General features: G+C 46.0%; 2 protein-coding genes and 1 long non-coding RNA gene across 7 annotated transcripts in view; 1 reads left to right on the top strand and 2 right to left on the bottom strand.

Moving 5' to 3' along the window:
- The first annotated feature begins 1,752 nt into the window (after positions 1-1,752).
- LOC310710838 lies at positions 1,753-20,870 on the top strand. The gene is made up of 3 exons (XR_014528256.1): positions 1,753-2,060; positions 13,617-13,733; positions 20,518-20,870. It is a non-coding gene; the product is annotated as an uncharacterized lncRNA (long non-coding RNA).
- Positions 2,062-6,757, bottom strand: SFN (stratifin). The gene has a single exon (XM_083512042.1). It carries the CDS (start codon positions 3,546-3,548, stop codon positions 2,808-2,810), a length of 741 nt encoding a protein of 246 aa, XP_083368168.1. The 5' UTR covers positions 3,549-6,757; the 3' UTR covers positions 2,062-2,807.
- Positions 12,917-23,386, bottom strand: part of ZDHHC18 (zDHHC palmitoyltransferase 18) — a 33,614-nt gene continuing 23,144 nt past the window's right edge. For 2 of the 5 annotated variants that reach the window (XM_083511993.1, XM_083511992.1), the window contains exons 8-9: positions 21,654-21,753; positions 12,917-14,576 (exon numbers count right to left, since the gene is read on the bottom strand). In XM_083511993.1, coding sequence (XP_083368119.1) covers positions 14,487-14,576; positions 21,654-21,753 — 190 coding nt within the window. In that variant the 3' untranslated portion in view covers positions 12,917-14,486. Of the gene's footprint in view, positions 14,577-17,852; positions 17,949-18,373; positions 21,754-23,386 lie in introns of those variants that run through there. The other 3 variants (XM_083511996.1, XM_083511995.1, XM_083511994.1) reach the window with 2 other exon arrangements.

The following is a 23,386-nucleotide window of genomic DNA, read 5'->3' as shown; positions in this document are numbered from 1 at the left end:
ACTGCTTTATAGTGAGCCAAGACCATTGGGCCATTTGGCTCAGTATTGTCTACACTGACAGGCAGCAAATTTCCAAAGCAGGAAGAGCCAATGTGGTGCCCTTCACATGGTTGGATTCCAACACCCATTAGCCCCAGCTAGCATGGCCAAGTCAAGGATGATGTGAGTTGCTGTCCAGCAACATCTGGAGGGCACTGCATTGGCTAGCTCTGCCCTAGAGTTTCAGAGAGGAGTCTTTCCTGGTCATGCCTGGAGATCAAGCTTCTCATGCCATGCTGCAGGAATCAGTGGCACTGCAGCAGCTCTCAAGGTCCTGGGAAAAGCATTAAGCTACTGAAATGCCACAGGAGACAGCCCCAGCTGCTGGCTGCTTGCAGTCTGAGCCGCACCCTCTCCAGTTTCACTGGAAGTAGAAACTGGCAACACATTGTCAGGTTCCGTGAAAACTAGAAAAATCACTTTTGAGATTTGAGAACAAGAGGTTTGCTCATCCGCCCTGTGATAGAGGCAATGCAGTTTAATAAACCCTTTCTTCCAGAAATAAAGTGGAAGGTTTGGCTTAATTTATTATCAAACATTGATTTTCAAATTGTGTTCCAGGGAATCATGGTGGGATTTGGGGGTGGGTGGATGGGTTATCAAGGATTCCTTTGTGAGTGCTAATAGCAGATAAGGAGGAATGTGTGGATATCTCAACTTTGGTGTTGTTTAGTTTCTCATTTTTCCAGTCGTTAGTTCAATTCCCTTATACACATCAGTTTGCAGTGGTTGGTTTTTTTAAGCCCTCGTGAAAAATTGTCAACATTTTAGTGCAAATTTGGTACCTAATACTTTATGCACATTTATACAAAGCATTTTCTCCAAATATAATGTATTTTTGCAAATATAACTTGCCACAGCAAAATTTGCACGAATTTAAAAGGATGGCTGTGTTTTGGTTCACACATTGTTTCAGAAAGTATAAATTAGGTAAGCTTGGTTTTAAATGTGAATTGGATTGTGTTTCTTCCCCATCCATACTCATAAGTTCTACAAAATTATTCCTCTTCTGCTGAAAGCTGCAAGTGGAATTGCAGTTGGCCAGCCACACTTTCAGTCCATAAGGATATTGGTTAAACTATTGGTCCCATTCTCATTTTTGTGAGGAGCCAATTGGTTAGGCCAGTGTGTGCCCTGCACCGGAACTCTGGGTTGTCACCAATACTAGTCCTACCTAAACTCACTGAAATCAATACATCTGTAACTTAGGTCCATTAACATCAATGGGTCTACTTTGCCTGGACTAGCATTGGATTCAACCATAAATTCAGACAAAATCTCCCTCCCAGCCTGACCTGGGAATGCCAAGTATTGAACCCAGGACCTTCTGTGCACAACACACATGCTCTGTACCACTGAGCCATGGCCCTGCCCTAAGGCATGCGCCCTCCTCACCAATTTTCTGTATGGCAATGGGAGTCCTTGGCACATGAGTCAAGCAGAATGTTTCCCTGAATGTCCAAAGTCTGAAGCAGTTTTTTGTGGTGTGCGGGGTGGGAGGGATCCCATTGGTGGGATTAGCTCTGTCTCCTCTGTCACCTGACCTAGGGAGAAACATTTGCAGCAGGTAGTGAGAAGCAAGGGCACACTCTTCTCCTGGGTAGGTAAGCAACAGCAGCCTCCCTTTTCTGCCCAGATCAAAGCCATTCCTGTCCCTGGCTGCCTCTCCCCAGGGTGGTTCTGCAACTCCACCCTGGCCTCTTTCTTTCCCAGATAAGGCCCAACCTCATCTTCAGGTTGCACCGCTCTGCCTTCAGGCGTAACCTTTCCTCCCGCCTCCCCCGAAGCTTGCAGGAGCACCTCAGATTTCAGAGGAGCAGAAAAGCTGCCTTGACGTGCATCAACCTGTCTTCCGCACGCTTTGCTTAGGCTTGCGCATTTCCCGGATCTCCTCTCCCCATCCCACAGCATGCCAGCAAGAAGGGTTGGGGAACCCTCTGGGTGCCACCCCATTCCCCCTCCTACTGCCCAGGGGGTCTGGGGTGCGGGGAGAAAGAAAGTGAAGACCAGAACTACAAAAGGTAGGTGTGAAAGTGAACTTTTTATTGGGGAAGAAGATTGTAGCAAACCACCTCAGTAACACCATGATAACAAGAGGCCCTCTTGAGATTGCTATTCTTAACCCGCTCAGAATAGTTCCCCCCCATCCTGCCTGCCCCCCACTACCCTTGAAAAGGCCCACCACCTCCATCTTCTTACAACAGGATGCCCTGAGTGAGAAAACCCAGCAGATTATTTTTTTAAAAAGGGGGGCCATGAGAAGCAAAGGTGACAACTCTTGCTTAATTCTGTTCAGCTGCTACTTTGGCAACTTTACCACGCAAAACAAAACAAAAAAATTCTTTCTTCCACAGTTAAACACTAAATATATGTATACACACATATACATTCAGATATCTCTGTCCTCCATGACAGGTCAGGAAGACTCTTGTGTTAACCAGGTGCTGACCAGATAGATACAAGAGTTAATACAAAGCAAGGAGCTCTGGGTTGCAGGAAGAGGTCACATACCAGGAAGTACAGAGGCCAGGAAATAGCGATGCCCCTCCAAAAAGCTGCCACACGAGAGTTAGGTAAATGCTGAAGTCCCATTTGCACATGGATCAGTCCCCTTTTGCTATAAAAATCCAGCTGGAGCTCCCAGGAGCTGGAGAAAATGAATCTTATAAAAATAGGATGGGTTGGGAAAGTGGGACGGGTGGGAGAGAGAGAGACAGTGAGGTTGCAGGGGAGACAATGAGTTACCGTCGTTCTGCAGTCTGCAAAGTTCAGTTCTTTGGCTCTTCACCAGCCTCTCCCCCTTCTTCTCCTGAGCACTCTGCGGTCCATAATGTGAGGTTGTCCCTGAGAAGCTGCATGATGAGGGTGCTGTCTTTGTAGGAGTCTTCGCTGAGCGTGTGGAGGTCGCCCATGGCCTCGTCAAAGGTGGTTTTGGCTAGCTTGATGGCCTCTTCTGGGGCATTGGCGATCTCATAGTGGAAGACCGAAAAGTTGAGGGCGAGGCCCAGCCGGATAGGGTTAGTGGGCTGCATCTCCTTCTTGCTGATGTCCATCGCCTCTTGGTAAGCTTTCCGTGCGTTGTCGATGATCTGCTTGCGGTCATCCCCAGTGGCCACCTCGGCCAAGTAGCGGAAATAGTCACCTTTCATCTTCAGGTAGAAGACTTTGCTCTCTGGGTCACTGGCTTTCTTGATGAGGTGCTTGTCCAGCAGCCCCAGGACAACGTTGCAGACATCCTTCAGCTCCTTCTCAATCTTCTCCCGGTATTCGTTGACCAGCTGGGATTTGTCGTCGCCTTCCTCGGTCTTGTGCTCGATGCTGGAGATGACCCTCCAGGCAGACCTCTGGCAGCCGACCACGTTCTTGTAGGCGACGGAAAGGAGGTTGCGCTCCTCGTTCGAGAGTTCAGCTCCGTCCTCCACCACTGCCTTCATGAAGTCAGCCATGTCCTCATAGCGCTCGGCCTGCTCAGCCAGCTTGGCTTTCTGCACCTGGTGGTTCCTGGCCATCGTGGGGGCAACGGAAGGGAGTGCTGGGCAAGGAGAGATATCAGGCAGCTACTCGAAGAGCCCTCAAGAGTCTCTGCTGAGTTCAGCTGCCGGGATCGGCTTTTGGCTTTGGCGTCTCAGCCTGGAGCAAGAACAAGGCGTGGTGAAGAAGCGCTCAATGAGCTGCCCTTCCCCCACTTCCTTTCCTGCAGCCTCTCCTTAAAAGGAAAGTGGCAGTGATTCACTCTTTGAGCAAGACGGTGAATGAATGCTCACCTGCCCAGGGATGCAGACTGAGAGAGAGAGACAGACAGACAGAGAGACCCTGAGACCTCTTAGGCAAGAGGTCGCTTGTCCTCCTGACAGGCATCATGGACAAAAATGGGCCACAGAGCATGAGCTCAAATAAAAGAGCGTCTCTTCCCCTCCAGGGGGCAGTGCACAAAAACCTAACCTGACCCACAAGTCCCAATCTTAACCCCTGTCCATCCCCAGAATTCTCTAGCCAGTATTTTCCAGGGGATTTCAGTATGCCTACTATTTATCTAATCACATTCATCCTCCCAAAAAATAATGGGAACTGTAGTTTTTCCAAGTGTGCTGGGAATCCTAGACCTGTGAGGGGTAAACTACAGTTCCCAGAATTGTTGTTGTGTGTGCTTTAAATGTGTGGCATCTACACACCCAGTACTGACTATGTGAAATTGCCTCCCTTCCAAACATGGGACCAGTTTATATGATCAATGGAACAGGACCACAGCGGTTACTGTGGCTGATATACTGTTGTTGTTTTATTGATCTTTTAAACTGGATTTTTATTGTGATTTTATGGCTGCGTGAGCCATTTTAAATTAGAGAGCAGTATATATAGTAAATTATTTTAACAAATAAAGAGCTTTCCCTGAAATGTACCACAGCAGAGGAGAAGGGGTGTATGTTTGGATACTCTGCCATTAAACAAAAGGAATCCCACCCTCCCGCACACAGAAAGCATTAAACTTGGCCTTCTTCCTGATACATAAGTTTGACTTATGTGGGGGGGGGGGTTGTGGGAAAAGAGCAGTATTCAAATATGTGGGGGGAAATAAGCCACCTACAAACTGAAGCGGTACTAACCAGGAACAGCTTTACCATTTAGGAACATAAGACCATTGGAAGGTGCCTTAGGCTGCCTACACACCATACATTTAAAGTACACTGTTCCACCCAAAGAACCGTGGGAACTACATTTTACCTCTTACAGAGATGCAATTCCCAACATCCATAACAAACTAGAGTTTCCAGGATTCTTTGAGACAAGTCATGGGCGGACGATACTTGGCTATCTGGAGCAATTTATGTGTGTTCAATATGTGTGTGCAAACTGTGCGCGGCCATGTCGAACACGGACGTGACCCCAAAACGTCACAGAAAGGGACAGGGTTGGGGCTGAACAGGGTGTTTGCAGGCTTTTTCCAATGGTGTTTCAAATATATGCAATTTCACTTAAATGCACGGTGGATTGGAATGTAACCCCTGCGTAAATGATAAGTTGCCTGTAACTCAAAATGGCATATTCCCACTAGACACATATCCCACTGCCACCTGCAAGAATGTGCAGATAGTCAAATATGGCTATGCTCACCCCGCTTCTCCAGGCTGATGCTCTTTGGAAGAAACTCAGTCGATGTCATGGGCCAGGAGTCAGCTTTCCCTGCTGAGCAGCAGCCTGAAGGAGCCAAAGGTGAAGTGACTCCACCTGCTGCTGATCAGCCTTTTTGCTCCTGATGAGAACCAGCAGGCTCCAGCTTTCTTAAGCAGGGTTTCCAGCCTTAGTCAGTTGCGGGAAACAACCTTCATCGTTCCTGGCCTGACCTTGCTGCTTCTTGTGACCTTGGACCCTTGGCTTTCTTGACCCCTGGATTGTTTGACTACGTGAACTAAGATACTCCTGACCTTAGGACTGGACCTTGTATGCAACCTCTGTCTCCAGGCAAGTACCCCCCTGAGACTTGGCTGGCTGGTGGCTTCTTCTGCTGAGCTCTGCCATGGCTGGCAGCACAGGACTAAGACACTGGAAGCTTATTGGCAGACTGAGGTTGGTGGGGCACTGTCCCATTTGCCCTAATAGCCCAGCCTCCTAACTCTTCTGGTTTTTAACACAGCTGTTCAAGTTTACATAGAGATCCAAGTTCAAGGAACTCTGCATGTGATAGAACACAAATCTCCTTAGCCCAGTGACTTGCAGCTAATAGGAAGACAATAATACAGATAATCACCTAAAGACATCACGCTTTAGCTCAAAGGTGTCAAGCTTGTTGGCTGGAGTCGTTTTCTTTTTCTGTGATATCTCCAAGAAGCACCTGCCACACCTAACAGTCACTTTACAGTTTGACAGGGAGGAGTGGACTCCTCTTCGGAGAGGTGCGGATGTGGCATCTGTTCACACATGTTCACACTCGGTGATTGCAACCTCATGTGATGATCGGCATATGTGAGTCAGCCACGACAAATCATCACAGGCCAAGGATCTCACACACCTATCTTAGGAAGCTGCTTGTAGTTAATCAAATTATTGGTTCATCTAGCCCAGTACTGTCTACTCTGACTGGTAGCAACTGCAGGTGCTGTCAGGGAAGGACTTTGGGACTGAGGTCCAGGGCCCAACTCACCAGGAGGGACCCCCAAATGCAGCAGAATACAGTGGTACCTCGGTTCTCGTATGTCTCTGTTGACTAACATTTCAGAACCCAAACGCTGAAAAACTGGAAGTAAATGCTTCTGTTTTCAAACACGCCTTGGAAGTCAAACAGCATCCGCTACGTGTTTTTCAATTTTCTCAGTTGAATTTGCAGACAGCCCTTTGCGCCTCGGTTTTCAAACATTTTGGAATTCAAACAGTCTTTTGGAACAGATTATGTTCAAGAACCGAAGTTCCACTGTAACTGGCTCACTGCATTTTGAGAGAGGCCGTACTCAGATCACTAAGGCTGCATATACACCATACAGTCGTACCCTAGATTGCGAATGACCTGTGAGTCAAATGTTTTGCCTCCCGAACGCCACAAACCCAGAAGTGAGTGTTCCTGTTTGTGAATGTTCTTTGGAACCCAAACGTCTGATGAGGCTTCCACGGCTCCCGATTGGCTGCGTGAGCTTCCTGCAGCCAATCGGAAGCTGTGCCTTTATTTTCTGAACATTTTGGAAGTCGAATGGACTTCCAGAACGGATTCCGTTACACTTCCGAGATACCACTGTATATTTAAAGCACATTCTCTTCCCCACCACAAATGTGGCCTGCCACTGATGCTGCCCCACATTTGGCTCAGCGCTCAGCCTCCTCTGCCCCCTTGATATTGGGAGTGGGGCTGAGCCCCCTGCTAAACAATATGGAGGGGGCTGGAGACACATCAGCCCTAAGGAGTTGGTGCCTATGTTGTACAGCATTGCACAGGATTCAGCCATATACAGAGTCTAGCTCCATATACACCAACTGGCTACATAAAGTAAAATATAGTCAGCAGGGGTAGCCAATGTGGTGCCCTCCAGATGCTGATGGACTCCAACTCCCATTAGCACTAGCCAGTATAGCCAATGGCTAGGAATGCTGGGACTTATAGTCCGGCAACATATGGAGGACACCATGTTGACTGATCTACACTAACTGGCAGCATCTCTCCAGGATTTCATACAGGAGTCTTTCACAGACCTGCTTGGGGATGCTGAGGAATGAACCTGGGACCTTCTATATAGCTACAAAGAGACTCCAACAAACATTACCCATACATTCTCGTCTTTTCTTTACCGTGCTCCGCCTTTGTCTCCATGAAAGTACAGAAAAAGTTTCACTCTCAGAACTAAACCTGTTGCCACTTGCCGAAAGACTTCTCCTTTCTTCTGACACTGCCAAAAAGACAGACGGGAGAAAGCCCAACTGCATGACAAATTCCTTGCACTGCTGAGTGTTTTTTGAGCCTAGGGTGATACATCCCAGGCTAGCATGAGGAGAGGATGGGTGCGGCTGATAGCTCAGTTGCTCCAGCTTGAGAAGGTGAATTGTTCCACCAGGGGTGACTCATTGCTGATCTACGTTATGTGGTCTGAGCAAAACTCCCTCGTAGCATCTTAGCATGGCGACACAGACCGCACTTTTCTTTTCAACTCAAGCGACTGGGTGGTGCAGGGAGATTCCTAAGGTGAGGGAGGAAAATGGGTTAGGAGCCCCGGAACACACCCAGACAGCCTTGTAGCAGGATAGTGGAATCGGGTCCATTAGCCCCACCAACTTCCATTCTAGTCTCAGCCAGCCCACGTGCCTGACTTTGTGCAAGCCTAGGGGGTGTCCTCCTCCCCAGCCTCATTTTGCTTTAGCAGAACTCAGCTGGGAGGATGGGGACAAAACCAGAATTAGGTGGCTCTGCCCCTTATTGGCTCTGGTGCCACCTACTGTTTGGGCTCCCCATATTCAGCCCCGGCAATCACAATGGGCACCAACCAGCACTGTAGGAGGGGTGTCCACTTTCAGAGCACTGGAAGGAGAAGGCCTTGTGAATCATTTGGTCCAACCTTTGCTCAAAGCAGGGGATCCAGAGCTAGAGCAGCCTTTTACAGATGGCCAGAGGCAAACCTAGGGTCCCTTGTGCCCTTGGCAAGGAGCTGTATCGGCGCTCCCCCCCCCCAAAAAAATCACCTTACTGCAATAGCTGCACTAGAAATTGCTACATTTTATGCGACCCAAGTACTTGAAGCAAGCTTCTCCTGTGTTTGATCTCGCTGTGATGGCGGCATTGCGTCGCCACACACATATACGTCTACCATCATACTGTCTTGCCATTTCTCTTACCCAGGCATAGGCAAACTTGGCCCTCCAGATGTTTTGAGACTATAATTCCCATCATCCCTGACCACTGGTCCTGTTAGCTAGGGATGATGGGAGTTGCAGTCCCAAAACATCTGGAGGGCCGAGTTTGCCTATGCCTGCTCTTACCACTCAGCTCCCAGCTCTTATCTAAGCTCACAGTCTTTCACAGATAGCTGGAGACAGGTTTCTGGGGTGTTTGGGGGGGCAGTCTTGCCAACCTCTAGGTAAAGCTCTGCAGGTGGCTGGTTGTATATCTCCGCAAGGCAGAGCCCATCCGCTCCCAGGTATTGGTTCCATTGGCAAACTGCTCGGCCGAGAGCTTTCTCATGTTCAGTTGAAACCTGCCCTCCCAGTAAGTTGATCTAGGCCTGTCCTCTGTGGCAGCAGGGAACAAGTCTTTGTCCTTTTTTTCAGTATGACAGCATACCAAGTATTTGAAGAGTGCTATATGCTATATGCCAAAACCACCTGATTTATATGCAGAAGGCCCCAGGTTCAATTTCTGACCCTCTTCAGTTGAAAAAGCAGCAAGTGATGAAGGGGCGGGGGGGGGAGGGAACACTGCCTGAAAAACTAGAAAGCTGCTGTCATGGGTTTGACTCAGATCCATATATTGCTAATTGGTTGTGCAAGGAAGTTGGCCTTTTTAGGGACAGGGTATTTCCCCAAGATTCCAATCCAAATAAATTAAAACTGTTCGCAAACGGTGAATTATTTCCTCAAGCTAGCAAAGCTATTAGGACTTGGAGGGGCTGTGTTTCTTATCAAGGGTCCCTGTGTTTTCATTGCTTGATTGTACATAGCCTTTTATAGGAAGGGTGGTAATAGAAATGTTATAAAAAGCAATAGCACCGGAAAACAAAATAACCTTGTGGGCGTCTGCTATCAGATTCTGCACTAAGGTGGTTCTTGAGCTACACTTGCAACCTCCTCACATTCCTGCAGGTTCTTAAGGGAGTGTCTTGTATCAGATTGCAGAATCGCAGGACACTTAATTATATGCTTGTGTGGCACTTTTTCATGACAAACACAGTGCTTCTGCTGGCATTAGCAATGCCCCCAACGTCTGTGGCTATGTTGGTTTGGGGGGCTGAATTTCCAAGCAGTTTTCTGGCATTGGGGGTGCTTGAATACAATTCCCAGGAGAGAACACAATATAATGTGCATGTGGCTAGTACCATCAGTGCAAATGCGCCATTGCAAGCCAGGCGAGAACTCTTGGGAAGCAGATGAGTGTTTTCTAATCACTCACCAAGAAAGTTCATGATTCTTGAGTCAGCTCTGAATCTAAGGGGTTTGCCTGCTGCTGGTCAGCATACTGATGTCATGACTAAGCCATCAAGAAGCATTTTCAGCTCATACAAGATGGCTATTGCTCACATTCCTAGCAATGGTCAACCTGCTGCTTCCAGAAAGCCTAAAAGCAGGATGTAAAAAAATAAATAAATTGGGGAGGAACCCCAGCAGGTATATTACCACTGTGTAAAGCGGTTCCATCTTCTCAGGGCTAACAGCAGTCCACATCAGGGAACAATACTTAGCATGTGTAAAGTGCTTTTGATCATCCAAAGCCTCTAAGGGGAGCCTCTGTGAGGAGCTCACACCCCTCCAGATGTTATTAAACTCCAACTCTTACCAGTCCCAGGCTGCATGGGCAACACTCAAGGATGGTGGAGAATTGTAATTCAGCTATATCTGGGGTGCAAGAGGCTACCCGTTCCTGCTGTAAGCTAGGTCAATATCCTAGGGTTGCCATATTTTAAAAAGCACATATCTCCCCGCAAAAAACAAAAACTGTCGTTTGTTAAGGATGCTGGGAATTGTAGCTGTCATGCATAAACTATAGTTACCATGATTATTTGGGGGGGGGTGCTTTAAGAGATAGTAGATGAGAGATTTGAACCTCCATGGACAGTGACTTCCTAAGGCAGAGGAGTAACCTAGAGCCTTTTTGTCTCCTTCCACACACACAGTGTGATGACAGCAGTGACTTAACTGGCAATTATTGTGTGTGAGAGCGAGTGCTTGGTGTCTGTCCAATTAGAGGCCTGAAAGGCTGCCCTAGGGTTGAGATAAATGCTACCAACTGGGCTCTGGCTGGTGCCTATTATCGCTTCAAAACCCACCTGCCCTATGAAACACATGCTTAACCTCAGGCAACCCAAAGTTTGAAATATGCACAAGATTTCTGGCCCACAAACATCCCTCCACTATCCTTGCCACTCCAGCCACCTCTGAGTCATATTTTAAACCGTAAGCAACTTTTACTTTATGCTGTAAATAACTAGATATATGAATGTTCCCACACTTCCTCCCTGCCCCCCCCCCACCTTCCCATGGACTCCAGTACTCGATAATTGCTGAGGGCCTGGGTGAACCACTTTAGCAAATGCCGAGCACAGGTGCAGCATGTTACTGTTTGTATTTTTCTTGCTGCTTTTATTTCATATGTTGTATTTCGCTGTATTACAATTTGAACTCTTCACAGCCACGCTGTAGACCACAGCTTGGGAAGCCCTGCTAGAAAGGAAAGGCTCAAACTTACTATGACAGGCTGGAATGTCAGACATCTGGGCGGGTCTTTGTGCCTGTGTTCCAAACAGTACAGAGCATGCTGCCGTCATGAAAGAGAAGTGCCCATGCTGTCTACTTTCCAACCTTGTGCCAGGGCTGCATTTAGGAGTGTCTCCACTCCCATTTTTCAGCCTGGGCAGTGAGGTCCAGCACCGAGGGCCTTCTCAGTAGTGGCGCCCGCCCTCCCACCAGATATCAAGGAAATACACAACGATCTTTTAGAAGACACCTGAAGGCAGCCCTGTTTAGGGAAGTTTTTAATGACTGATGTTTTAATGTATTTAAAATATTTTGTTGGAAGCTGCCCAGAGTGGCTCGGGAAACCTAGCCAGATGAGTGGGGTATTATTATTACTATTATTTTATTTATTTACTCTGCACCAAGAAAAAACAAGGCTACAGCACAAAGGGTGCCAGAACTCTGCATGTTAAAAATAAAAAATGTCAGAACAAAAATATATAGAGAAGGGGGTTCTGAACATAGAAAGCTTGACACAGAATGGTTGTCAGACTTTCCAGTATCCTTACCAGATTTCAGCCCCCCTCAGCCAATTTATATTTTTGCACATACAGCAACATAAATGCTGCAAAATAAAAAGGTAAAGTAGGCTGTCTGAGTACGTAGAGAGCAGATGCAACCCAGAGCAGAGGTCTTCTTTAACACCTAAGTACTGATTATCTTGGTTCAACATTTAAATAACAATGTGGCTCTTTTACACCTTTGCCGCGGCTCCGGGGCGGATACTAGCGAGGGGAGGGGGCGCATTGTGTGCCCCGACACTCCCCACTGTGGCGGGCGCTGTACTGGCTGTGACGTCGCATGGGGGTAGTGTGTGCGTTAGTCACGCACCGTCCCAACGTCACCTTCCCGCCTGCCCGCTACATTGTAAGGGGCATGTACGCTGGTCACTACATTGAAAGGGGGCATGTACAGTGGCGTAGCATGGGTTGTCAGCACCCGGGGCAAGGCAAGTAATTTGCGCCCCCTAACCTGTGGATTTGCACCCCCTAACCCGTGGATTTGCACCCCCTAACCCTAACCCCCAGATGTTGCGCCCGGTGCGGCCGGCCCCCCCTGCACCCCCCACGCTATGCCACTGGGCATGTACGCTGGTCACTGTTTTGAAGGGGAGTGAAGAACACACACACAAAAAAAGGTAACTTGTTAATTTAACGTTTATTTCTATGAGGAGGAGTAATTCTGAGGGGTCAAACAAAGAAATAATAAAAAAGTGACAAAAAAGTTATTTTTACAATGACGAGTTTTGTGGCTCCCAGTTTTTTTTCTCTTCGGAAACGGGTCCAAGTGGGTCTTTTTGTCTTAAAGGTTGCAGACCCCTGTCCTAGAGTATGAGAAACACTTCTGACTTGATAAGTATGGAGTGACATTGTCTTGCTTGTACCATAAAAATGCTCTATGTAGTGTAAAAATCCACCACAGTTGTCAGTTCCTGTACCACGTTTTCTCATTTGTGCAGGAGCCTCTCTACATTGTAGAGTAGGGGTGAGGAACCTGTGAGCCTGCAGATGTTGCTAGACTCTAGCCCCCATCAGCACCAGCCAGCCTGGCCAACGAGCAGGGATGATGGGAGCTGGAGACAGGCAACAGATGGAGGGACACAAGTTCCCCAGCTTTGTGGTACACAATGCAAAGTAAGTGTGTGTGTGTGTGTGTGTGTGTGTGAGAGAGAGAGAGAGAGAGAGAGAGAGAGAGAGAGAGAGAGAGAGAGAGAGAGAATATCATACAAAGCTGCCTCGTACCAGCTATTTTTATCCATCTAGCCTTTGCAGATTTAAGTCTAAAGAGTTTGCTGTTTGCAACACAGTCCACCATGTCACACCATGTGATTGCAAGATCACAGGCAGAGTTAGGTGTATACAGTACTGCACTGCAACAGTAGTAGGCAGCAAAGAAAAATGGACAGTCCTGCAAAGAAGATGTTTCCATCAATTAAAACACAAAAACCAGACAGTCATGGAGTAAGATAGGAGAAATTTTATTGTTACAAAAGTGAAAGGCATAACTGAATTTCAAACCCTACACAACTACACTTAAGGGACTGAAAGGGTTTGGTTTTGCTCTCTGTATAGAGCCACCTGACAACCTCCCTGCTCCTTGGCCCTCACCTACCTGCAAAAGGTGAGGCAAGGCAGAATTCTGTACAGGAACTGTTAGATAAGCACTACAAAATACTGTTAATGGTATATTTATTTATTTTTGGTGTGGAGGATGAAAGAGAGGGAATAGATCTAAAAGAATCCTAAAAACAAGTGAGCTTATTAGCAAGTTAAAATGCCGGAAGGTACAAATTCCTATCTGACTACACCCAAGGAGTGTGCACCTTCCCCCAACACTCAAAAGTTTGAACAAGCAGCTTAGATGTGGGTTTTCTAATCCACAGCCTATGCAAAATCCTGCTTTGCAGGCTGTATCAGCTACATTTGTGCATTTCAGCAGGGGTGACCTGGCTGCGCTCATCCTCATGGGGCAGCCCAAGACAGGGGTTAGGCACAGCATCCTATATAGCAGGGCTGTGTGCCACTCTGTGCTTAAGAAGGTAGAAGAAAAGAAAGTTCTATATCATGAAAAGCTAAATTCTGCAGTGTATAAATTATGCTAGTTGACTTATTTACATAATCATTTAACAAATTTGCATATTTCTGTTTTTTCGCCAGTGATGGGAAGGAGTGAAGGGTGATGTAGAGAACCGAATCTCCACCTTGAGTCATTGGAAATCCAAGTCTGCTACCCTTCTGGCTTTGAAATTTCGGCAGAAACAGCACCTACACATAGTAAGCATATCTTTGTAACAATTAAGGTTTAGAACTTGCCCTTTTTAAAGAAAAAAAGCATATGATTCTCAGGAACAGGAATTCTGCATCCATTACCACATTAAAACAAAATTGTTTTTAATGCTCCTGTGGAACCACATCACATCACACACAGACACACAGAGCCCTGGGTATTGGTTCACAGTTCTAATGCACCACATTGCATTCAAACAGATGCAAGTTTTGACCAACTGCATCAAGTGGGAGCACATTAAACAGCTAGTGCAAACACAGCTTAATGGGCCCTGCTCTGCTGCAGCTAAAGACACCACATCAGTTCTTGACATTACAAGCAGATCGGGGTGGAGGGGAGAGAGAAGAGGTGGGTGCCTTCAATTGACTAGAAAAGTAACACAATTATCTCCTACAATCTCTGGAGCCTTGAGACATCTTTTCTGCAGAGCAAGACTAGATAAAAACTCTCCCTGGCCTTTATGTGCTTAGATGCTAGAGTCCATTCCCCCCACCCACAAAAAAAATAGGAACTCCCGTTATTGCACTCACAGCAGGTGGCATGTATGGCTTTAAGCTTCGAACCCTACAGACAGCAGGAGCAACCTCTGCCTGAGGGTTTGGAGTAGCTTTTTCCTTGTGCATGTGGCATCTCCCTATCCTTGCTGTGAAACGGGAAGAGATGCAGCGATATATTAAATATAAATAAATAGATAGCCCTGGAGGGTAGAGAGGCACAGGTGGTGGCAAATGGCTGTACTTTCAGATATTTGACAGAGCCTCTTGGGGTTGCCTTGGGTTTTGCCACGAGGCGCAGAGGGTCCTCAAAATCTCTTTTGTGCCCCGGACACACTGGATGTTCCCAAGCAGTGCAGGAAGGGGGGAAAAAAGAGAGAGAAAGAGATAGGATTAGTAAAAGGAAACACCAGAGATAGAAAAAAGGATGTTCACAGGAGTAGGTGTGCCTTCAGGCAAGCTAAAGAGGAGGAAGGGGGAAGATCCTGGGAAATTAGTGCAGTTTGGGTAAATGTGGAACAAGTGCCATTCTGGTAAGGATAACTTTATGAATGCCCAGGTGAGAAATGTCAGGAAAAGAAGGCGTTGGGTATTTCAGACTACCAAAGAAAGGGATTTCAAAGTGATCCTGATTAGTTAAGTGTAATTACAAAACAACAAAAAAAACAAAAAAGGGTTTCTGATTAGTGTTTCATGTGGGCATGCAAGTGTAAGAAAAGGACAGGCAAGGAAAGACCTTCTCATAATGTCTGGATAGCAAAATACAGGCAGAAGCCAAGTGTGTCAGGTTGCCTCCCAAGTCACTTAATTCACTTCCCTTGGCATCTGTTTTAGCTACAGCTTCTGCTGCCACATCAGAAGAGAGAAGTGTCCCAAAGTTCATGGTGCATCTCAGCACTAGAAATAGTGTGGTAAAGGACCGTTTGATGGAGCCTTCCATTCAGACACATTCACGGCCCACTTTCAGCAGGATGGTTAGGAACTTCATTTCACACTGCCCCCATCATACAATACTGTAAATGCAGTAACAGTCATTAAGTAGGAAATAGCCAATGTGAAGCTGCAGAAGTTGTTGGATTCCAACCTGCCACCCGCATGGTTAATGTTTAGGGGTGATGGGAGCTGCAGTCCAACAGCTGTTGGTGGGCACCACGTTGGCTGCCCCTGGTGTGAAGAGAGGCTTTGCTGGGTTGCTGAGCACTCAGGCTGCGGAGGAACAGATGGAAGCAAGTTGCATTTTGCCTGGGATGGGTTCTACTTGGAATTTACCTCCCACCCTTTCCCTAGCAGTGAATGCAGGCAGATGGCTGGACAGCTCAACCCAAGTGCTCAGTCTTCTTCTGCTCTGCCCAGCACTCCAGCAAGGAGAGAACTGTCGCCGCAAGCCCAAAATAAGCAGTTCGCTTTATCGGCTAGCAGAACCCTCATTGCCCCAGCTGCTGCTCCTTTTGCTTGCTCTTGCCAAGGACAAGTGGGCAGCAACAGCTTTCTCCCTTCTGTGTGAGTGATGGGGAGTGGGGAAGGCAAGATGAAGAGAGAGCAAGATAGAAGGAAGGTTCTCCAGATTTGTTTTTGCTGATGGGAGACAGGAGAAAGTGAGGTGGGCAAGTGGGTGGTTAACATGCATTTCTTCACCAAGGGTAGCATATAAACTAGGGGTGGGGAACCTGTTTTTCAGCCCTAGGCAAGCTTGAGGGGGCAAATGACAGCAATGAGCAGGGCCAGAAGGAGCAATGAATGTTAATTTTACCTTTGTGCAGCAGGCTTGTTTCCAAACACGTCACACACACTATCCTTCATCCAGGCAAGTGAAAAAGTATTATCAGAGTTCAAGGCAAAGACACTTAAGGAAGGGTGCAAAGCACTCCTGGCGAGGGGTGGTGTGGTTTGGTAAGAGTCTCCAGAGTCAGACCCCTCTCCCTGCCCATCCCTAATATAAATCAAAGACTTTGGGAAGCTATGACTATTTTTGCCATGGAACAGTCACAACAAGTAAACCTAGAGGCTGGGCAACAGCACCAATTCAAGCCAGGCAAACAGACATTAAAATATGAGACTGTTTGTGAGTGATAATGCTGCTAGATATCTCTTATTCCAGGACATCCATATTTTTAGTCCATCTCAAGACCTCAGGCCATCTATCTGTAATATAAGCATTCAGAACTTCCCAAAGTTAAGACAATGAACTTCCATACATCAATATACTCTTTTGAATCAAATGAGAAGCAGAGTTCTGGAACACCTGCACACCTTATTCAACACTGTTGTCAAACAAAGCATCCTCATAATTACTTACCAGCAGGGCACAGACAGATGTGATACGGTTAAGCCTCATTTTGGAGGACGTGAGATGGCAACAAAATGAGAGCACCAGGGAGGGTGGGGGCAACAGCCATTAAAAGAGCAGAGCCAAGATAGCAGATTAGATTCTGGCTTTTCACTAAAAATTTGGGTGTGGATACCCTGCACACCAGCTGGGGTAATGGTTAAGAGACTGGGCTGTAAACCAAGAAGTCCTTGGTTCAATTGTCACCTCGAATGTGAGAGTGGGTCTATTAGGCAAACCACCCACACACAGCCTCTGTCCCACCTGAAATATAGGGAGAAGACTGATCATACAGGGTAGTCATAAGAAAAACAGAGATAATGTGAAGCTCTTCACATACTATATAAAAAGTTATATAGAAATGCTAAGTGGTGATATTTTCTACCCTGTCCCCACCTTAACCTGCCATGAACAAAAAGATCCTTTATGAAAACAAGGTAGGTGCAGGCTGATGATCCTGGACATCATCCCTTGTTCTGCCCCCCAATTTTTTTTGAGCTGATAGCCTACTATAAAAATAATAATCTGCTACTAGTTGCAATAAGGAGTTGGCAGTATTGGGACTTGGACCCCACCCCCACCCCCGGGTCTGGCTTAAGCATCTCCCTGGTCCCAGCTTTTGGGAAATAACTGTGCATGGCATAATCATGACATCTGTTAGGCTCAACCACAATCCTACCTTAATTTATAACTTGATTTACACAAACAAGAGATTTCTCCCTAGTTTTGACTACTTCATGATAGTAACTAGTACATGGGAGGTATTTTTCATTTTTAGTCCTCCAAGCTATCATACAGAAGTGTAAAGACCTGCCAAAAAAGCTTGTGAAGACATTTCCTGCCTTCTGTGTAGTCTCAAAATCCACTGGGGTAAGCCAGGCATCTGGCAGTAGCCCATACATGGCAAGAAACAGATTATGTGTGAAAACATGTTCCCATCACATTGAAAAGATTGCCTGGAAAACTTCCACATGTGTAATGATGGTTTTGGTGCCACAGGGAGTCCTGCCGTGGGAGGTGAGAGTAGAAGGTACCATGAACATCTATCTCATTTGCTCAAGGTTCTCCTAACCTATCCCTCAAGGCTACCTTGCTGTCACACAGGCCTCACAGATCTTCACGTGGCTTAAGCTATTGGTGGGATGGGTTGTAGGGCACACAACAAAATGAGAACAGCCACACAGACTGGAGGGATAGATGGGCTCCAGGCTTGAAGCAATTCATGCGGCAACAATGAGATGATTCACCAGATGAGGGCGAGGGGGAAAAAACCAATGCGTTCTTACCAGCTAACCTTCAGAGAGCAGTGCTAACCCATCCTGTGGGATGGGGTTATCCCATCAGGCAGTGCAAGATATGGCAAAGTCCTGGCAGGCATCCTCCTAGAGAAGACACCAGAGATTATGCACCGTGGCAGTCTCAGGTTTGGGGAAGTAGAATTGGGGGAGGGAAAGGGGAAGAGAGAAAGAAAGAGCATGGGCGCCCTCCATCAGTAGCATAACGTGCTTTGTGCGGGGATTGGCCAGGTTAAGTTATGGCTACTTTGAAACTCTACACTACTAAATCACTGCAATTAACAGTACACAGATCCCCAGCCCCCATGTATATCCTCAACCACAATGAGAGCCCTTAGTAGTTGCTTTTATGCCTGCTGGGTTCTAGTGTCAGCATCCAGGCAACCATCTTAACCAGCAGGTGTTCTTCCTCCAGTGATTTGCCCAAGCTCAGCTTCTTGCATAGGAAGGAGCTTGAGCTTGAGCTTCTTAAATCTAGCATTAAGGAAATGCAAACACAAAATCCAAAGCAATTAGCTCTTTAAAAATAATTTTTTTATTACAAAAGCAAATAACAAAAGAAACTCCCCACACAGACGTAACACTGCTACAAGTCCTTGTCCCCTCCCTCCCCACCTGAGCTTTACAAATATGATGGTGTTGGAGGGTGGCATGAGCTCTCCCTCAACAAGAACAGGATCCTTCCCTGATAACTGAATGAGGCCACCCTTCTGTAAATAAGTGGGCAATCTAGGACGAACAATGATTAGTGTGCCTGGCTTATGGAAGCCAGGAATCTTCTCTCCCTCCTGCACTTCTGATTCTGTTCCGGAAATGTTGTACAAGAAATGAGTGTGTTTCCAAATAAGATCAACTCTTGGAAAGCAAAGCTGCTATCTTTTCAGCAGGTAGTTCCAGAAACATTTGGGGCTCCATTGGCCAACCAAAACTGCTTTGCTGGCAAGGCTATCCTTTGGAAATGCACCCTTCACAGATGAGACTGTTAATGTGGCTGCGATGGGAACAGCACAGGCTGACAACATCTCTGGCATGATGCAGGGCACAACTGGGGGGCACTGCTGCCTTCAACATCAAGGTTCATGACTGTTAATATTAACGGATTTGGCACTTGCCTAAGTGGCACATGAGTTCAAGCGCTTGTCCCATGCATCAGCCAGCACAACACTTGGAATAGCCTTTGCAATAGCATCCAGATGTCAGGATGAGGACTAGCTAGGAAACCCATAGTATCTTGGGGTCCTATATTTAGCAGAAGAGAATTGCAAGACCTGTCATACCTCCTGAGGGAATAAATCATACTCAGAGGTTCTCCAAGAGGCCGATCAGTTACGAAACCCTTCAGATCTGCACTATGAATAAGCCAAATTTTACCTATCAGAATAAATATACTGGTCAAGCAGCCCTATTATAGAGATGGGTGTCTATCATGTAGTCCAAACACACACCCGATTGAATGGGAAATGGTGTGGAAGTCTTTAGACACCAGCAGAATGTTCCAGTATGGCCCTGGTCCAGTATGTACCTGAGCTTGTCTTAAGTGCAAACCCAAGTTTTAGAAAGGAACGTGATTATATGAGCTTCTTGCTTTCTCATTGTAACTCTCCTGATTTGTCAGGCAAACACATTAGAATGGGACTATGCTGTCTGAACAATCAAAACTAATAAGAAAAGCAAGGGAAGCATAGAACAGAGTTAAGGAACTTGTGGGATAAGGAACCTCTAGGTCCAACTCCTATCAGCCCCAGACAGCCCTATAAATGGTTAGGGATGATAGGAGTTATAGTACAAAAACATCTTGAGGACACACAGTTGGCTACTCCCACCACAATATGTCAGTTAACTCTTATTAATGGAGAGTGGAGGATGCTAATTTCCTCTTCACAAAACACATACCTCTTTACAGGGCTGGGTAATTTGCTGCCCGTCTGAGAAACCCTTACAAGAATCCTCTACGTGGCCAGTGGGTGAAGTCTGCCAGGTGCTTGTTTGTTGTAACTGATCGCTCTCAAGGACATTCTGCTGAATGGGGTGGTGCTACTCAAAAGTGCTGATGGATGTAACACATGGCCCTGAACAGCATGAATGGCGTTGGAAGGAAAGATCTGACTTATTCACTATCCAACTGCTAATTCAGTCACTAACTATTAGCACAAATTCCTACAAGGTGACTTCAATTATGCAAATTTTTATTTTTTAAAAAATGCAATGTTTGTCCTTTCCTGCTTCTCTGTAGATGCAAGGCAGGGAAAGGCATGCTCATGTCCCTTTAATTGTCCCTTTGAGCCAGAGATCCTACCATGTTTTCCACAAACCCTAGTTTCTGCAGGTCTATAGGGATAAGAAAGGAGAATCTAGTTAGCCGTAATGTGTGCTATGGGCTCCCCATCTTTTCCTATGGACTGGTGAAGTCTAGGAAATAATGGCTTAGAGATCTTTGTGTATGTAAATTACTTGATACAAAAATGTCAACATTGTAATAATAATTATATATCTAACATGGTTCCAAGAACCTGTGACACAGGTTTATGTATAGTAAAAAGTCACTTTTTTAAAAAACCCTTAGAAAAACCTACAAAATATGTGCAAAAATATCCAGCAGCTTTTAATAAACACATTTCAAGTATCTAACATATTTTAACCTTCCTATATGCATAAGGACTCAGCAGAACAAGATGGGAGGCACTGCAAGAGGATCTTCAGTAAGAAGAAACATGTTATATTGGTCTTTATGTCACTGGTTAAGAATCGAAGTGAATGGCCTCAACTTCCTACAGGAAACAAGCTTATTTTTGGACAGTGTACGCAGGAAGATATCCCTCCAAATTCCTCTTTGAAAATAGCCTTTGGTCAACAGGTCTCCTGTGTACGGATTTCCTTACCCCTACCCCCACCATAGCTCTCTCACCCATATGCACATCAATGAATTATGTCTCATCTCTATTCACATCACTTAAGAATCTCAGATTGGCTTGCTTCATTTTTTTCCTAACCATTAAACAAAGAACCTCACTGGGCTGTGTTTATCCTCTTGTCACAGCAATCATGCAACTGAAACGAACAAGGACAACTCCTGGTCAGTTCCCAAAGTGAGAAATCATTGTCTGCTGATCAAGGAGATCTGCTCAGGATCTTTCTTAGGGATCTTCAACTGTTTGCACCCCCTTCATTCCCATCGGTGGGAGCCAGGCAAACCAGATCAGCAAGCACCACTTGCTGCTAGGGCATGGAGTGCTGTGTCCTCAAATGGTTCAGCTCTCTGCCTTACAACTTAGGGCAGCACCAATTATCTTTTGTGGTGGGATCCCTTATGCAGAGCGGTCCACCTTACCCAAGAAGCAAGTTCAAAAATAACCCGGAGTATAGCTTCAGGGATGATACCTTGGTTTCCCCCTGCTTCATTGTACTAACTCCATGCACGTTACTACATCCTTTTCAACCAACCCCTGCAGAAGACCCTCTGAGAATGGATGGCTTTCAAGAAGCTGGCATTTCCCAACCAGAGGCACTCTCTGCTCTAAGCGGCTCCAGTACTCTTTTCCCCCCTGTGAAAAGACGGCCCTGTCTAGAGGCTTAACTGCAGCAGTCCGCAGTGTTCAATTTAAGTTCCACTGTATAAAAATGAAACCAAATAAAAATCAATGCACAAGGCGATGGGGATGTGCTTTGAGTAGGAACTTTGGAGGCTCCGCCCTACAAGGCTGTCCTTCCTGGGCCCAGGAAATGGTAAAATGGAGGAGAGGCACCGGCTGGAGGTAGGCATAGGCATAGGACTGCTTAAGGGTTGGCTCATACCATGCTGGCATCGGATTTCGTTCCAAAGGAAGGAATTTCACTCTTAGGAGTGGATGGGGTCCCAGCATCTGCCTGGATAAATCCTCTTCTGTCTATTAGGCTAGGGTGGGGAAAAAGAAAAACAAGTAACAGGGAAGGAAGTCAGTCTGGTAATCAATGCTAAACCAAATGAGCAGCAGCACTTTTTCACCTTGTCAATGCATGTTTGTGGATAAGGTGGGAATTCCAATCTGCATTTGGATCACAAACATGAAATCAGGGGCATCATTTATGCATTAGTGCAATGGTAGAGAACCTAAATCCCACTTGGTACAAGTGCATGTCTGAATTCCTTGCAGGGAACACTCTCATGTCCCCAAGCTCTACATAAAGGAGGAGGGAACTCTTTGTGCATCAGCTGGTGCATAAGTTCAGTCCTGTTGGTCACTCTCTCCTCCTCATGTGCCAAATGTGATGTCATTATGTTGTCAGATAATTGAGAGGTGAGTGGTTCCTTTCAAAGTTGTCCCCTTGGGTGGGGAGATCAAGATTTGCATTATGGATGGTGAAAAGTATGCTTCTTTATTATATTTAATTGCGTCTTCTCTTCCTGGTTTTTGAAACAACGATAAATATGTTTAAAAAGGAATACAAAGGCATGTGGTCAAAAATTTAGGTGAATGTTCATAAAGAAAAACCTTGAATTTTCCCTTCAAGAAGGCCTGAAGCAGATAAATTCCTCCATCCAGGAAGGGATTAGTGAAGAGTCCAAGGCCCATCAAACACTTAGTGTGTCTCTTGCAAGTGGTTTGGATGGTACGGAGTTCTGTCTACTGGAAGTACTGTTAAATCATGGCTAAATTCTGAGTAAGTTTTGTAAAGACCAGACTCCCATATGATGAGAGCAGCTCATTGCCCATTGTAGTTTCAGAGAGGGAACAATGTGGACGTGCTATATATTGAAGACATGAGCTGAGAAATCCAAAATAAAAGTCGCACAAAAAGTAACTGTAAAAAAATAAGCTGAGCTGAAAGAGCTCTTCAACTACAGTGGAACCTTGGCTCCCAAACGCCTTGGGAGCTGAATGTTCTGGCTCCCGAACAAACGAAAACCAGAATTGTTCTGGTTTTCGAACATTCTTTGGAAGCCGAACGCCCGGTGGAAAAGTTATAGCTCATATAGATGTCCAGTTTTTCTCAGGATACCATAGAAACCACTTAACAGAAACAAAAGGTCCTGCCCAAATCATCCTTCTCAAACCCTGTACATGGAAAACCTTTTGCTGACAACTTGTCCTCCTGTCTATGTTTTCATGAATTCCTTCAAGGAGTCATCTCATAAACACCACATGCTAGTGATATAATTGCACTTCATTTTGTCCAATTCTGCCCCCTTGTGACTACATGAAGATTGCTAAATTAGGATTATCAGCGAGGCACCAGGTAGATTAAACTTGGATCTGTAAATACAGAAGAACTGTGTGCTAGACAGACAAGAATGTTACTCAGTGGAGATTTCTCACAGCAGCAATTGTCAAATGCTCATAATAGCACTTGCAATTCAGACCACTACAGATCTGACATCTTTCCAGGGCTGGGCCTGTCATGAGGCTGAGTGGAAAAGCTGCCTGAAGGAGGCAATTTGTGTGTGATATTAAGGGGCAGAGAGAGGACAGAGAAAGGGGATGAACTTGAATTTCATGCCTCAAGTGCAAAAATATATCAGGTGAGCTCTGCATCATTCAACATTTAAT

Source organism: Podarcis liolepis (genome assembly GCF_965112155.1).
Source record: "Podarcis liolepis genome assembly, chromosome: 7".
Lineage (NCBI taxonomy): Eukaryota > Metazoa > Chordata > Lepidosauria > Squamata > Lacertidae > Podarcis > Podarcis liolepis.
The sequence above is the reverse complement of the archived record's forward strand: the minus strand, read 5'-3'. Positions and strand labels throughout refer to the sequence as shown.

Bases quoted from the DNA above. Each gene is read 5' to 3' on its own strand.
- SFN (XM_083512042.1), bottom strand. From the start codon at position 3,548: ATGGCCAGGAACCACCAGGTGCAGAAAGCCAAGCTGGCTGAGCAGGCC.